Source organism: Scophthalmus maximus, chromosome 18 (assembly GCF_022379125.1).
Source record: "Scophthalmus maximus strain ysfricsl-2021 chromosome 18, ASM2237912v1, whole genome shotgun sequence".
Taxonomy (NCBI): Eukaryota; Metazoa; Chordata; class Actinopteri; order Pleuronectiformes; family Scophthalmidae; genus Scophthalmus; species Scophthalmus maximus.
In genome coordinates, this window is record NC_061532.1 from 12,136,812 (window position 1) to 12,153,539 (window position 16,728).

General features: G+C 42.7%; 1 protein-coding gene across 7 annotated transcripts in view; it reads right to left on the reverse strand.

The window, feature by feature from the left end:
• Positions 1-2,774: 2,774 nt before the first annotated feature.
• sash1a (SAM and SH3 domain containing 1a) overlaps positions 2,775-16,728 on the reverse strand; it is a 152,169-nt gene continuing 138,215 nt past the window's right edge. For 6 of the 7 annotated variants that reach the window (XM_035617535.2, XM_035617541.2, XM_035617539.2 and 3 more), the window contains 8 exons: positions 15,832-15,964; positions 14,745-14,914; positions 14,268-14,477; positions 12,026-12,176; positions 11,444-11,572; positions 7,628-8,643; positions 5,931-6,062; positions 2,775-5,587 (listed from right to left, as the gene is read on the reverse strand). In XM_035617535.2, coding sequence (XP_035473428.2) covers positions 5,333-5,587; positions 5,931-6,062; positions 7,628-8,643; positions 11,444-11,572; positions 12,026-12,176; positions 14,268-14,477; positions 14,745-14,914; positions 15,832-15,964 — 2,196 coding nt within the window. In that variant the 3' untranslated portion in view covers positions 2,775-5,332. Of the gene's footprint in view, positions 5,588-5,930; positions 6,063-7,627; positions 8,644-10,310; positions 11,158-11,443; positions 11,573-12,025; positions 12,177-14,267; positions 14,478-14,744; positions 14,915-15,831; positions 15,965-16,728 lie in introns of those variants that run through there. The other variant, XM_035617543.2, reaches the window with a different exon arrangement.

Below are 16,728 nucleotides of genomic sequence, written 5' to 3' on the forward strand. Positions count from 1 at the left end.
GACGCGGAGGGAGGAAAAACTTCCACCTCCCGCCGGAGGATTTGCGTCGGGGCGTAAAACAGCGCCGCCCAGTGTTCAGGGAGAGAAGAGGCACGTTCACTGGGAAGGGTTTGATTTGTCACAGTCTCATACAGAGACAGAGAGTTTCAAGTCTGTCAATGTAGAGTTTTACTGTCAACAAGTGTGAAGTCAGACCATTTACCAAATCTCGGACACTTTGACGACAGTTTATTCATAGTTTTGATACATAATGTGACATTGAAATGCCAACAGACGGAACACCAAGTGGAGCAAGTTGTAGGTTAATATCACTGCTTTGGAAAAGGTTGCGGATGTCAACTGGTCCACTTGTTGTCTGTATGCTCACCAACCCATTGGGACTGCACCGTGTAATGGCGATAGGAAAAAAAAACATCCTCCGCGCTTATACCCAGCTTGGGATGAATAAAGTATTTATCTATCGGTCCGTCTATACTGGTCCCCTATAGGCCTCGCTTTCACCATTCTCGCAGAAAAATGGCGACTCGATTTTGTGGCACAAAAGAAGTTGCATCGCCCATCGCGTATAACCAAAACAAGTTAGAGAACAGTGTTCTCCCTGTATCTATCCCCAGTGATGGAAATGGCAGATGGTGGAACAGCTGAATTGAGAAAAACAATCATTTTGACTCAGGAACAAAAGCAGGCGGAGAAAGGGGAGTGATAGAAAAAGAGAGCAAACAAGAATGAACCTTCGGGACTTGAGAGGCTTCAAAAACGACATGTGTTTTTCCATATTTCTACAATATCAGCAAGTACTTATTTATGCCACTGACTTGAGGTTATTTGTTCAAATTGGAATTTTTCCTGTTTTCTGTGCTCCGGACAGGCTGCTGCCATTGAGTTAGCCATGATGTCAACGCTGCCGCCAGTCAGCGCTTGGATCTGGAAAACTAAGTTGAGGCTTCAGTGTACAAACTCCTCTCTGCTCCTCGGTCAGTGGTCTCCTCAGTGGTGTTGACGACCTCCTCAGGAGCTCTGAGGAAAATAACCTGCGTCCTTATCGAGTGGGACCAAACAGTGATACCACCTGGAACCTCTAGGGGCATGAACGTTGTCGGTTGCCTCTTTAAGGTGAGGGTAGGGGTAAGGGGCTGGGTTAGGCATTTAGTTGCGATAGTTAAGGTTTGGGTGAGGAGCTGTCATTGAGTCTGTGTGTTTTAAACTTTCCCCTTCCCCCCCAGGGCCGGCTGTAAGGTCACTGAGCCATATATCTTTCCACGGCAGGGCCACAAACCCGCCATTAGGCTGCACCTGCACTTAGAAGGTGAAAACAGTCATTTGGCACAGTGACTACCTGTACGTGAGGCCGCTGTACTTTCACTGGTGACGGCTACAGTACAGTACAAGGGAGCAACAACGGTTGCGAAAAACAATTTGGCTTCAAAGACCAAAAGCAATAAAGGAGAACAGGATCACTCTGCTGAGGGCCATTGCCTTGGCTTTTCCACGGGTAAATGAACTGTAAACGGTACAGTAGACTGCACAATGCAAACTAGGCACGATAAACAGGTGAATGCATTATGGGTTTATGGCCCCGCCAGCCCAATGTGCCACGGAGCACAGGAGCGCTGCAGGAGGGAGGTGAGTCCGGTCACTGCAGTCAATCAGGTTTAATCTTATTGTAACATCTGGACCATGGGATTTCAACCAAATCATATCTGGTCATATCTTTTTAATGTACACCATCCATCCATCCAATCCTCAATCACCTTTGGACTGTAGGAGAAAACTGGAGCACCTGGAAGAAACAAACAAACCTCACACAGACAGCGTTACTAGTCTGTGTACTAGTTGGTAATATCCTGGAGCTAGAATTCACACAGCTCTTGTTAAACTTCACACAGATTCAATAAACAATGTCCACCTGTGGGGACTTCAAATGCTTCAAAAGGCCCACTGTGTGTGTCTTTAGTCAGATCATCTTTAGGCTAAAAGCCCCTGAACTGACTTCATCCTGGCCTAAGAAGAGGGTTAGAGTTAGTTTCTTTTTTGTTGGGTTAGGGTCATGATTCTCCTCATGAATATGTCTGTCCACTCTGGTCTGTCTCCAGTCAGACGAATGGCCATCACAGGCAGAGACTGAAGTTTATCCAAGTCAAATCTTCTCGGAGGCCATTCAGTGGGACAAACTGTTATCAAATTGGAGTCCTTGGTCTGGTGAGTACCTAGTTGGAGCTAGTTGAGAAAACCTCAACATGTTTCATTGACGACAGCTGCACTCGAGAGCCAGACAGACAGTTGAGCTGAAGAAAGAAGCCACAGAGGAACTCACCGTCTTGGTCCAGAGCACGTGTGTGCATTTTTCTAAATGAAGGTATTAAAAGCTATAGACACAACAAGACAGCAAGGTATCTGAATTCTGTTCTATTTTTTCCTACTGACCAAACCCAAGCAAATTAATATTGAGTGCAATAGAAAGGAGCTAAAAATAAAATAAAAACATGTTTGACAGAGCAGTTTTAATTAAATTCAAGTCTGGTGTTATTATTCTTATTTGCAGTGTATAGACACCTTTTCATTTTTAATTCTAAAATATAATTAAAATGTTCTTCACAGGCCATTGGTCGTTAACCACCGTGACCAAAAGAGCCAGGAGGCCACGCCCACATCTTTCCATTACTGTACCTGTGTGTGTGTGTGTGTGTGTGTGTGTGTGTGTGTGTGTGTGTGTGTGTGTGTGTGTGTGTGTGTGTGTGTGTTCAAGTGCATAGCGACAAACCAGAAGCCAAGTGTATGGCAAGAAACAGTTTTTATTGTATTTAAGAATGACAAATAGTTATGGACATTACTTTTGTTGTTTCAATACACAAGCAAATCTGTATGGACAATCATTAGGTAGATGAAAACCAAATAAAATTATTTGTACACATATTTTACAATACATACCGTAGTTCCTCACTGGCTAAAGCAATATGCATTATGCAGGAAGGTATTGCTATTCATATATAGTACAGCTAATTACAGTTGATGTGGAGAGAAAAAAAAGGTAAAATAAGTTATTCATTAAATATCAATTACATATACAGAATGTCCAACTTCTGCCAAGCATTTCATATATGTAATTAAGAATTTATTTTTGTAAGGCTGCAAAAACAAACTGGAAGTAAGTCACTGGAACGGGTTAACTCATGAGTCGTTGTTAAACTTGGCATCGGGAGTTCAATACTAAATTAAAATACCAGGATAACCCACAGAAACCCTTTTTAATACCTGACAACAGATGTCCATTTTACGGAGCTGTGAACGAAATGTGGCCAATTTCACCTAGAAAAACAGCTAGATTTACCCTCTAAAGTGCATTTACAGTGTCAGTATTCTCATTCATTACAAAACACTTGTTTTTAATAGTGACCCCCGTCCTCACTTTCCCAGAGCACCACTTTGATTGAAGAGAGAGAGAGAAAAAAAAGGCATCAAACATCTATCTATCTATCAAGTGCCCACCGCAAAAACAAAAAGGCAATTAGAAATCTAATAATAACACTTGGTCAATTTTTTTTAAATACGAAATTCATGGAATAAGTCTTCGGTTCAGTTCCGACTGTGAAAGACGGAACTGAACTGTAAGAAGAAAAAAAAAGTCAACCGAAGAATATTTTGTTAGATCCATTTTTAATCCAGAGTGCGCAAAATGAAAGAGCAGAGAGTTTCCGGTTTGTTTTCACTTCTGTTTTTGGCCCAAAGTTTTTGTAACGTACTGACCTGACTCAGTGGTTCCCTGTACAGTCTGTGTTTCCCTGATTTTTCAAGACTATTTAGTGTCATCGTGTACGCTGAGCTTGGAGCTCAACTTGTCACCTGATACATCTACTCCCACCTTCTATCCTCCACGTTCAAATCAAGACTGTCCGACTGGCGATAATTACAGCTTCTGTAAAATGTGTTTTAAAAAGTCCCCAAACAGCTTATTATCCAGCTATGAATCAAATTTCTGTAACCAAAGTGTAGACAGTCCAATAAATTCCAAAATCCAGTTATCAGCTGTGTCTTTGGAACATTTGTATTTTCTCCTGTCTCACAACTCTCTCCATGGAGCATGCACAGTGAACGTGATGAACAAAATCCTTCACACTCCGCCGCGTCGTCCCTGTGGTTTGTGTGGTTCATCAGCCGAGTGTCACAAGAATAAGAACCACGATCCCTCGGCAGCAGGTTCTGCGGTCCACATCTGCATGTATGAACTGGTGTGCGTTCACAAAATCCCCGTCTCAATTATTTCCCAGACTTTGACACATTCAGGACAAAAGGGCTTCCAACCTTCAGCACAGTCCAGTCCCAGTCAAGGTTACGTCAGCGCTACGCTTTGTTTCTTCCAGCCGTTCGTTCAAACTGGTAAGGCAACTTAAAAAGTCCTGGGGTACACGGGGAATGTGTCTGTTGCTGTGAAAGCTGATTGTGGTAACTGGAGTAAAACAGAGCTTTCTGTAAGACTTGTATTCATATCGGAGCTGGACGTCACATCTAAGATATGCAGTAAAATAGGACATAGGAGTATAATATGAAATATAAGGGTGTGATGTCAGCTGTTGTCAGCTTAGAAATGACTGAGAGCTGGCCTCCAAACAAGGCCGTAACATTCAAAAGGCAAACACAGATTTTTAACATATAAACCATTTTAAAATGAAGATATTCATTATGCTATAATACAGAAACATAATACAAAACTCGCGTCTCGAAACCACCAGTCATGCCTTACTCGTTGTACGTCTTCAGTGGATTAGAAGTCCGGACACTGACTGAATTCTGTCAGCATCATTATGAAACTATTAGTGGGAATGAGAGGCTGAAATCACTACTTCCTTACAAGACCCTCAGATAATGCTGCTTCGCCACAAGAGAAGAAAACGAAGCACTTATGAATTATGCAGGGGAAAAAGAAACTCTTTCTGTATTTAAAAAAAAAAAATCCTACAAAAGAGTGTGCTATCTTCCTTAAAGGCAGATCCAAGTCTTTATTTTAAGACTTTGACGTGGGCGTCCACAAGCGGGAGTCTTTAGTCTTATTTTCAAAAGGCATCTCATATCTTTTCTTGGCTGTTGAGAGAAATTCCTCAGCGGCGTAAACATTTGAAAAGTTTCAATGACAGAGCCAAAAGAAAAAAAATCAGAGAGCAGGGAGGGCTCACTTTCAGTCTTTTGACACGTGCGAGACAGGAAGTACTGCGTGGTAGATCAGTCCCGTGGCCAATTTGCCTTCAGCCACTTACTGACCATGTTTAAATGACACAGCACCGACCAGTGAGTTGATACCTGTTATCCAACCAGACTCCTCCGCCGACATGGATGAGAACTACATCTCCCTGTGTGCGCTGACGGAGCGCGCCTCGCTGACCAGCCGGCGGGCGTGTCTTTGATCCCGCACCCCGGCCTCCCGCACGCTGCTCTCCGTTAACAGGGCCACGCGACTCAGCGTGTCGATCCCCGCCGCCGCCAAGGAGGTGGCGTACATCGGCAGGCCGATGGAGGTGAGCCAATCAGGGACCGTGCTGATGTTACCTGAGGTCAGAGGCTTTCGGCACATCTCTGTCAAACCTCCAGAGGGGATCTGAGTAACACAAGTGGACAGCACGACATTAGTTGCAGCAGCTCGTCTGATGACATTTGTTCTGACAAAAGTTATAGAAAAAAGACTTGGATATAAAAAGTATATCTCCGCATTCAGCCAAGTTGTTAAATATTTAAGCACACTTTGCATTGTTCCTCAATGATGGCGCCAGGGTTGATTATAAGGAAATTAGTGGCACGACTGACCTATTTCCATGCCTGCATTGTGACTTTCCTCATCCAAGAAACCCCTCGCCGAGCATTTATCTTAAGCTCTACAACTCAAAAAAAATATTGTCTTCATTGGTATGAAGCACATAGGATAATGAGCGTTGTTGCCTTACAGCCATGCGGTGTTGTTTGCGAAGCTCTTTGACTCGGAGCTGGTCCATGGTGGAGGCCACGTCCTTGACGGGCTGCTCCAAGTCTTCGGAGTAACGCTGCACCAGCGGCTGGGGGATCCCACACCGGCCATGCTGCGTGAGGAAAGTGTAAAAGAAATAAACATTATTGGTCACAATGTATAGAAAGTCATACAGGCTTAACTGCCTGGATTATAAAGCACCAGGTTCCCTTAGACAGCCAACAGATTTCAAGACGTGCAATAATAAGATTTCATTCTCGCTTACTATGCCCAAGGCTGGGTACTGTTTGGAATTTCATAATACGCTTGCCTTGTCAATATGATATGAGTTTTGGTATTTTAACCACAATTATACTTTATTGATAGATTAGCTTAGGGGATATAAACAAATTTTGCTTAAACCCTTTCCCCCACCCTTCCTTTTATCATTTTTCTATTTTCCATATTCCACAATTGTCAGTGCACCAGTGTTAATTGTCCTAACAAGTTTCACAAAAAGTTTGCTCGTTTTTTTTTTTATTCCACCGATTTCCTGATATATAATCGGTAAATATCTTACAAATAAGTGAATAAAATCAGATTAATGCTTATAGGCTACATGTTGCTAGAGCAGCCACAGTGTGCCTCCAATGTCTGCCAATCCACTTCTGACTAAGAGGAATCCAGCAGAGCTGTACTGTACTGTGGTCTATTTCTTCTAACTGTTTCTCACCTCATCCCTTGATGTGTGTCTGTGTGTGTGTGTGTGTGTGTGTGTGTGTGTGTGTGTGTGTAAGCGAGCGAGCGTGTAGTTGTCTGCTGGTGTCGGGGGCTCCGCCATGTTAAAGGGGCCCAGCCTGGGGTCTGGCGAGTGGCAGAGGATTTTATTACCCTGTCTGCCTTCAGTAAGACCCAGCCCATAAACTTAACAGTCTCGACCGCATCATAGGAAGACTCAACCCACAGTCTCTCCCCCTCAGCTGCAGGCAGTGTATTTATTGTTGTGCGTGCGTGCGTGCGTGCGTGCGTGCGTGCGTGCGTACACACACACACACACACACACACACACACACACACACACACACACACACACACACACACACACACACACACACACACACACACACACACACACACACACACACACACACACACACACACACACACACACACACACACACACACAAATAAATGCCATTACATACAAAAAGGCATTTGCACAGAAAGAAAGACTGTCTACTGTCTATTTTTAAATTAAATGAGATTCAAAGCAAGCTACTGATGTTGTCAAATTATGGCTGCTGCAGTCAAATTATGAGTTAAGTTAGGCATGATGCTAAACCAAGAGTCTGACACGCACAGTCCTGAGGGGACTTAGATACCCACTATCATGGTAACCGTGCATGTGCTTCATTGGCTTGTGCTGTGTTACAAAATTCCTCAACACATTTCTACACCTTAATACCTCTTACACAATTTCATTTAAGTATTAAAGTCTACAATGATCAATTACCAAAGTAATTCAATCTGTACATATTTACACTTTCTATAAAATGTCAGATTTGCAGCATCTCTTTGAAGTGTATGAGGATTTATTACCTAAAAAAAGGTGTATTTGTGTAGTTAACCGATCTGCAACACAACCAGAAGTCATCCTGTACGAAATATGGATGTATAGATGAATGATACTTAACTAACCTTGTCAGAATAGGGCTCCTCTGTCAGGTCGATTCCCTCCGCCTCCAGCCGTTGTTCCAGCAGGGTGAGCAGGTCACAACTCATCTTGGTATGGGACAGTTTTCTCGCAACGGCCACCTTGCCCCCGAGATCTGAGAGCCACGGAGGCTGGACTGCCGGGGGAGTGCCTGACTCCTCGCCCATGGAGAAGGCCGATGACGTGGCACAGGGGCTGGCGGGGGTGCTCGGGCTCTTAGCGGGTAGAGCAGGGGCGCTGGGGCTGCTGCAGCTACTTCGGGTTACGGGGCTACTGGGGTGAGAACGGGTGAGGGAGTGGGTAGGGGAGGGAGTGGGAGATGGCGAGGAGGGCAGGGAGAGAGGTAAGTGACGAAGACCATTGGCCAGTCTCTCCCTAGACTTTTTGGCAGGAACAGGAGGAGGGACTGGAGGCTTTTTGGGGTGAGTCCGAATCACCCTCTCGCCACTAGAACCAGGAGGACTTGGGGTAGGACTGGAGAGGGGCTCTGGTCGAGTGGGGGACTGGGTTATGGGACACGGGGGGCGAAGGGGCAGCTGGGAAGGTATGGGTGGTCTCTCAGCCCTTCCTTTAGGGCTCACTGCTGGAGGCCCATTCTGAGCTGGGGTCCCCTCGTCTCTACACACCTTGGTGGAGCTACTGCTGTCTGACTTGGTGGGTTCGACCGCCACAACCAGAACCTCCTTCTGCTCGTAAGTCTGCTCCCAGTGCAGGTCTCCCAGAGAGTGGGAGCGTTTCCAGGGTCCAGTGGGTTGTTGGGGTCCATCCAGGTCCTCACAGCTGCGGCTGGCTGGGATGGGGGACCGTCTTTGGGCTTTGCGCAGCAGGTTGAAGCCCTTGAGGGAGGGTTTGATGAAGAAGCTTTTCGGGAACTTTGTGCGCTGGTTCTTGCTGTTCTGTTGCAGAGCCTCTGTCGAAAGGGTCATGGGCAGGGTAGGGTAATCTGGAGACTGGATTCCTGCTGAGGAGCGACTGGAACGGGACGTTTTCCTGCTCTTACCTGCAAAATAAAAACACTCATCCTCAGCCTATAGTGTAGCCAAGTTACTTACTGTTAAAGAAAAAAAGTGTTTCCACCTCTTCTGAGAGTTACTAGCAGGAAACAGGTTCCTCATTCATCTTACAGCAGTAATGCATTCACTGATATGAAAATTTAATTCACATTAATCGACTTTTCTTTGGATGGCTGCCGTTTTGGCAATAGAGAAATCTGATGTGGTGAAAGGTACACAATCATATCTATGACAAATACTAAATAATGTCAAAATCATTAGAGAACATGTTAAAATAGTTGCCTCTTTAAGAGTTTTTTACTCAACTATTGCTTAAAGTGAGAACTGTTGCGTTTCTCTCTATAATATCGTAAGGGCTTAACCTTTCTCCGTAAAATTCCTTGAGATAATGTTTGATGCAAATTAGCGCTACACAAATAAAATTGAATTAAATAAATCTGCCAAAGGCAAGTCCTTTCAAATTAACAAATCTACTCATATAGGCATTTTATGGTTTATCTGTAAACCACAAAGCAGATAAGTGTCTATGAAGTACGGGTGGAGCGCTAGTAAAGTGCCTTGACTCAATTGGAGTTCAACTCCACTCGACTTAACTGGCTGATTTGTTGTCGTAATAGCAGCAATCCCAAAATAAAAAAGATCTGGATGGGATATTTCAGAAACACTGGAATAAAACGCAGAAGCAACTTACCATCTATCCTTTGGCTCACAGAGCGAAATGGATGGGTGGGTGCCACACAGTGTGTTTTGCCAACGACTTTAAAATGGTTGAATGATAGAAATAAGTTCAAGATGCCAAGATATGTATCAACAGCTCCCAGATGGAGCAACAAAATAAAAGTTAATCACATTGGTGCTTTACTATTAGAATTTATGAGGAGATTATAATAAGTAAAATACGATACTATATTTACTTTAATTACAGTGTTCATTGTTAGACATGAAAATCCAAAAGAGTTCTGCAGCATGCCCAATGAAACATCCTTCAAAAATTAAAAATGCATGACAAGCTGAGAACATTTGGGTATTAATTAGTAAAAGTGGCCTTTTAGTCAATTTGTCCGTTTTTTAAATAAAAAGTTTGTATTCTCGACCAATATTTCAAATAAGTCAAAGTCATTGTTTATATCAATAGTAATGATGCAGTGAAGAAACACCAAAAAATTGCATAACTGACTGGATCATTAGCTGTGTTTCATTTGACTGACCGATACGCCACCACGTTATGTATGCATATGAAAATGACAAGTGACAGCAGATAGATTACAGAAGTCATGTAATGATATGAGGAAGAATTATGACATATAGTCACAAGAAAATTGATTGGGCACATGGATGTTGAAGAAAGTATTTTGATTAAAAGAGCATATATTCAGGGATCTACAGTGCCATTGTTTTCCAAAAGAGAACGTTTTAAAAACTAAATATGTAATTAATTTCGATTATCTTCTACGATTTGATGTCAAAGTTGGCTTTTTTCCTTTACTAATGCTTCATACTAATACATATTGTGATTTGTGTTTGTAGCACTGTAGAACCCTGAAAGAGCCAGAAGAAATGCAGAGTGTTTACTAAATGTTATGTAGCTAGTTTTTGAACAGTGTTTAGTGGCATGGAAAGAGAAACAGTAATAAAGGCGAAACATAAAAGTCAAGCAAGCAGCACCAGTCTTTTTTTTTTTTAAAGAAGTGGCTTTTATTCCACAACTTAAATCTCTACTGTGGCAGATTGCACACTTTAATGTTGAACCTGAATGACACATACACACACACATCGGGGGAAATCCAGTAGTTGCACTGGAACCCAACAGATATAGAAAGAAGACAAGTTTGATTTATGAGTTATGGAGCTGTTAAAAAAAGAATGTTCTGTCGTGGAGAAGACAGCTCACAGTCTTATGAAGAGAAGTAGAGCAGTCGATAAAATCAAATGTCACAAATTACACCTCAATAAACTTCTATAATCACAACTCTCTCACAATCTATGCACTACAATTTAAAAATACTTTTTTTTAGGCACATACTGTATGATTGTTTGTGCAATATGGTCACTATAAACACAGGGAAAGTGACGTCTTGAAATGGTAGGAAGAGACTTCAATGGCAGCTGTGAATCATTTACCTGACTTGCACATTTAAAATAAAAACCTTATCGGTCTATAGAATCACCACTGCAAATAAACAGGCTTTTTTTTTTTTTTGACATGCTGCTCTTTGTCCCAAGATTTTTTTTCTAGATTCAAAACACTTAACAGAAATACTCTCTGAGCCCATTATCGTCTTCCTGGTATCCGTCTATCGGCCTTGAACCCACAGGTGGTAGAGATGGGAATCTGAGTCCATGACTGGGCAGTGAGTTTTGTCTCATCAGAACAGTTCTGTGCATTGGGGAGGGTCTCTCCCTCTGTTCTCCCAGCAATGTGGGCTGGACTAGTCTTAGTGGTCTGGGGCCTGGCTCCCTTTCACTTACAAGTGGACTTTGGCGCTGATGACACAGAATGCCTATAGAATGGAAAGAGTAGTGAAGAAAGTAGAGTGAAAGAATAGTAAAAAGATAAGAATGTTTGTAGGGACAAGAGAGGAGCTGTTTGATTGGCAGATGCTGGTCCGGAGGCGTGAGGTGGGCGGGTTGTTAGAATGCAGAGGACATGGAGCAGAGGTGGAAGCTCAAGATGGGAAAAAGGCGAAGGAGAGACTGTGGCACTTTGACTATAATAGACACAGGCTAGGCTAATTCCCAGTGATCCTTGGGTAATGCTAGTCTAAGACTAAGCAAAGCTATCATTACCATTCTCCAGGTTCTCATTGCTCTCGTAGCACCCGGAGTCCCGCGGGGAGTCTCCCACCAGGCCGCGGCCCTCAGACAGCAGCTTCTCCTGGGAGCCCGACAGGCCGCTGCGCTCTGGATCACTGCTGCCTAAAAACACAGAGAACAGCATCATCACCATCTGAATTTGGATTAAAGGGTTTCTCTTGGTTTCATTATTTACTACTCTTTACATACAGAAACTAAGATCTCTAATGTTTTATATTTGATTTTGAGGTTTTGGATAATGTTCATTCACACTTTTTTGGCATGCGGCTAAACTGTATGCTGCCAGTTAAGCATGGAAAAGTAATTGAAAGAGACTCTTGCAGCTTAACAACCGATCCAGTTATATTTCCACAAGGATTGAGGTTTCAATATGTCATCTTTGTTTCAGCAAGCCACACTTATGGAAATGGGTTCCATTTTTGTTAAAATTCTCAATGAATACAAGGAACTGAATTTAAAGTATTCCAACAAAAATACACATTGTACATACATTTTACGCTTGACATGTTCCCCGCATTTATCCCAAATACATATGTCGTAAGTAAGTGTACTTACTGTCATACTCTTGCAGCAGCTCTACAGCAGTGAGTAACACGGCTCTGTGCTGAGGATCTCTAATGTTCAGCTCATCCAAGTCCTCCTCTTCAAGCAACTTGAATGTGTCCAGGTCCTCGTAGCCATTGAACAGGAAAGTAGGCATGTGCTCCTAAAGGACAGAAACACTGAGTCTGAGTTTAAGGTTCTTTTTGCAGGGCTGAGATTGAGGGTGTCTGAAGACCAAAGACAAAATACACCAGACTAAAGAAAAATACACTTTGGATCACAGTGACAATAATTTTGGGGTAGAAGAAGAAAATACATGAAGTAAAAACATGCAGGTTGAGTAAGGGGGGAAAAACTGTACGTAAGACACTTGTCATCTGCTCATAATTTCCGATCAACATTGAGAATTTTCAAACCACTGGTGAGTCAAATCTAAACTACTTTTTGGCATGTTTTCACGTTAAGCCACGGCCAATTCAGTTATGGCTGCCTCAACTGTCAGCACACTTTAATATGGCACAAACTTTGTCAAGTTGACAAGCATGACTTGTACCAACATTAGTCAGTCGGCCGCACCGATCAAGTAATAACATGAGAGTGTGTGGCTACAAACCCAAGCTATTCTAGCTGTGACCGAAATGGCAGACAAGGACTTGAAAGGGAAACAAACCAAAGAGATGTGGGAAACATGAAGAGCTGAAGGTGGAGACCATCGCATCAAAGATGCTCTTTAACCGCAGAAGACACAGTTTTACACAATAACACAATCACACACCAAAGCTAGTGACTCAGATCATTGTGCTATCTAAGAGGGCAGAGAGAAGAAAAAGGTTTAAATGCAGATACGCCCTGTGCGAGAGCACACTCAGCTGACACCATCATTCAAAGTACTCATAACTGCTTCCACTTTGAATATTACTGGGCTCGACGTTTGTGTGACCCACACACTTTGTTGGACAAATGCATAGACTGTGTGTCACCAGCGACACCATCAATTACAACGGTGGAGTCCGCAGCGGAACGCTGAGCGTCTCTGTTCTATTTCTGCTGGATGATGCAAGACTAAACAAAAGGACCACCAACTAACACAAACACAGGCAGCCGGGCCCTCTCAACTCACAGCATCCTTTGTCTTTTCAGCCGGTCGAAAAAACCCAAACACGTTCTAAATTTGTTCTAGAATATTTGGCAGACGATCCAGAGAGCCAAAAGTTACTCGGGTGTGGAGATTTACACGTTGTGGTTACAGACGGCAATCCGGCTTGCCAGTTTAACCAAAAGTTATTTGGCATTTACAACAATATTCCTAGTCCTTTAATATATGGCAGCTGGATCATAACTCATGTAGTTTTTATATGGCTTATGGGACTCAATCAATCCAGAATTTTTCAGTTTGGGATCAATAAAGTACATCCATCCATCCAGCCATCTAATTTCTGTGGACAAGAGACAAACTTGAGAAAAGGAAATATCTTCACAGCAGAAAACAAGTGAGGCACAGAAGCATTAAAAGGTTAGCTTTGCATTTACCTTTAGATATAACTGCAAAACGTTCCCCTCTACGAATAAGTAAAATATTGTGTCCTCTAAAAGAGTTTTTTGAGTCGAGCATTAAAATTGGCTACTGTGAAACTCTATCTGACCATAAAAGTAAAAAGAAATATGACTTTATTTTAAGCAATGAAGCTTCAGAAAATCAAGATAAAGACTTCATATTTTATAGTCCATGACTGGTCTTTTTTGTGAAACAGTTTATTTTAGAGATGCCTGCTGTGACATTAATCTGTAAATTAATCTTTGACTTGGTCTTCAGGCTGGCCAGAGATAAAACAGACAACCATCAAAGTTACTTTCTCTATTTGGGGAAGCATCACATCAGTGTGTAGGTCTTGATGAAAGATGGGAGTTAGTTATTGGGGCGTTGTTATGAGAACGTGGGTGTTTTACATTTGTGTCGGATCAAACAGCTGTGCAGCCTGTAATCAACGAAACTATAGTTATTTATGTTGGTCCACAAATGTGTCTTAGATATTTGGCTCACATTATATTTTCATTTACTTTTAGAGATTTGAGTTCACCTACTAAGGTGCCAGGTGGGCGGGAGTTTTGGACAATACACAGATTGCTGCCAAGATGAAACAAAACAAGTGTAAATCTACTAAACTTTACTGCCATTGAAAACCTGTATATCCGACCTAATGTATTTGGTATTCATAACAGGGCAAGAGCAAGTCTAACACATCTGGTATTCTACCTTGAGGTTGATGCGCTCCAGCAGATCCTCCACGGAGGCGGGTTTGGGCGGTCGGCCTTTCCTCCTCCTCCTCACGGGCCTCTTGGGTTTCTCCTCCTCTTCACTCAGCACGTCCACGTAGATGAACTTGAAGGTGCCCACTTTGTTGTTGAGCAGCCCCATCCATGTTCCCATAGGTGGCTTACTGATGATGTCAATCACGTCTCCACGCTGGAGGATCACAAAGAAAAGGAATTCAGGGGGAATGAAAAGCTAACTTTGGCTTTGAGCCGTCACTTTTTGACGCTGTTGCTTGGAAAAATGAACAGTTACTTCAAAAATGCTCCACTTTGAAAGAACTGGAAGTCATGATATGCTTGAAGTGTAATCCAAAGAGCAAATACGTATTTGGTGGATGAGACCAGAGTTAAAAGGCCGTGGCTACTGAATCTCCACTCGCTGTGCATAATCATATCCGTGCCCCTGAGTGTGTCCTACCTTTAGTTTGAGGGAGTCTGAGTCATACGGGCTGGGGGTGAAGTCAGTGTGGACTCTGGCACGACCACAGAACGGTCCCCTGTAAGGCGGCTCCTCGTCATCTCCGTCCTCCGACTTCACACTTTCTCTGTTACTGGCCGATGAGTCGGTGGTGCTGACTGTCTGACCACCTGCACACAGACACACAAAGTTACAATGGTTGCCTACAAATAATGAATAATAATAATGTTACAATGATTGATGAACTTCCTTCCAACAGCTCTTCATAGTCACTGTTCAACGCGTGTTTAATAGCTTATCAAGGAGCTTCCCACGGCAGGAAACTCTATTCGAAGACGACATTGATTTTATTTTGTCTTGCATTGCATGTCCCGGGAGAAGCGGAGTATTCACTGCACAAGTGTCTGAGCGAAGGCTGCTGAAATCATGTCGACGTGTGGAAATCGGAGAGGCGAGACTTCCTACCTAATCATTACCGCATGTTTGCCTGTCTGCTTGCATGTTTGTGTGGGTGTTCCATGGCTCTGACTCGCTGTAAGTCAGCCAAGTTTTCAGTTCTCTCTGAACTGAAAACAGCAGAGGGAAATGCATCCACAAAAGCTGTGACGGAAAGCACCAGGCTGAAGCAATCAGAAGATGTAATTAAATAAGATGACCTGAGAGATCAAAACACACTTTGAAACCCTCTGAGGTCACAACACGTGAGGAAGTGGACGGGACCGGGAGGGATCAAGAGAGAGAATTGATCTTCACGGCCTTCACTCCACAAAAATCACAATTGTCATACATGTAATACGACATGAAGCATGAAGGTCAACTCATCTGTCTGTATTTGAAACATACAACTACTAGACAAATGTTACAGGTTCCATATAGTGTTATTCATTGAGCAGCTAGTTCCTCTATGTACATACATACAAGTATCATTTTAATTATGTGCTTTGACAACTTCCAAAGTATAAAGGACAATCAAGAGAGGTTTGGAATTTTGCTTTGGTTTTTTTTTCTCTTCACATTCACAATGCCAAAAAACATTATAGTGTGTGAAAAAAACAAGCCTTCTCTTGAAGAATGGCTCTTTTCTTACTCATTGAACTCTGTCCGCTGAGTGAACTACGCAGACTTTCCACTGAGCCTCCAGCCTTCAGCTTGGGCTTCTCCAGAGAGTCAGTGTCGGGCTGAGGGGACTGAGGGGAACCAGGGGCTCCGTCCGGACTGGACTGAAAGACAAAAAAAGACGGGGGAGATGCAGATGGGCAATGAAAGGACACGTGGAACAGACCCAACGGAAATGTTTTGCAGTTACGAGATGTGAGAGATTGGAAAGTGTGATTAGTAAGTTGACATTCGGGGGAAATATGGGAGGGTGCAGACCAAAGGTGGAGATGGTGGAAAAATGAAGGGGGAGGCAAGATTGGGGTTGTAATATTTCTTTCTTTTTTTTCATATCCAACATTAAACACATAAAACTGAGTTGAGTTGAGTTGAGAGCCGAATGAATGTGTTATGCTTTTAATCATGCATGGATATTCTCCCCATTTTTTTCTGTTACTGTAAATGACAAAAGATCTTGACTGAATTTTCATTTAAAGAATTCATAAAATAGCCGTCTTTAAAGTCTGTATTTAAAAAAAATCGAATGACCTCATGGTACAGCAAGCGTTCCACCTGTGTGTATGTACAGTAAATATTATATTCCTTCACAAAGCTAATTAAAAGTGTGAGCTGGATGTTTTACGCAGGACGGCAATGGCGACTGTTGTTTCCCCATCTCTTAAAGTGTGTTTCCTTCTACAGCCAGAATGAACAGAAACAACAACAACAGTTAGCAATAAAACTTTCACTGGTCATATGCCCATGTGAGTTCTGAATTAAGACATACTTGAAAAAGTGACCATATCCTTAATGTGGTGAGGTGACATCAAGCTGCACTAGGAGAGGCAACAAAAACATCCAACTAATAAAGTTGTTATAAATTAAGCGC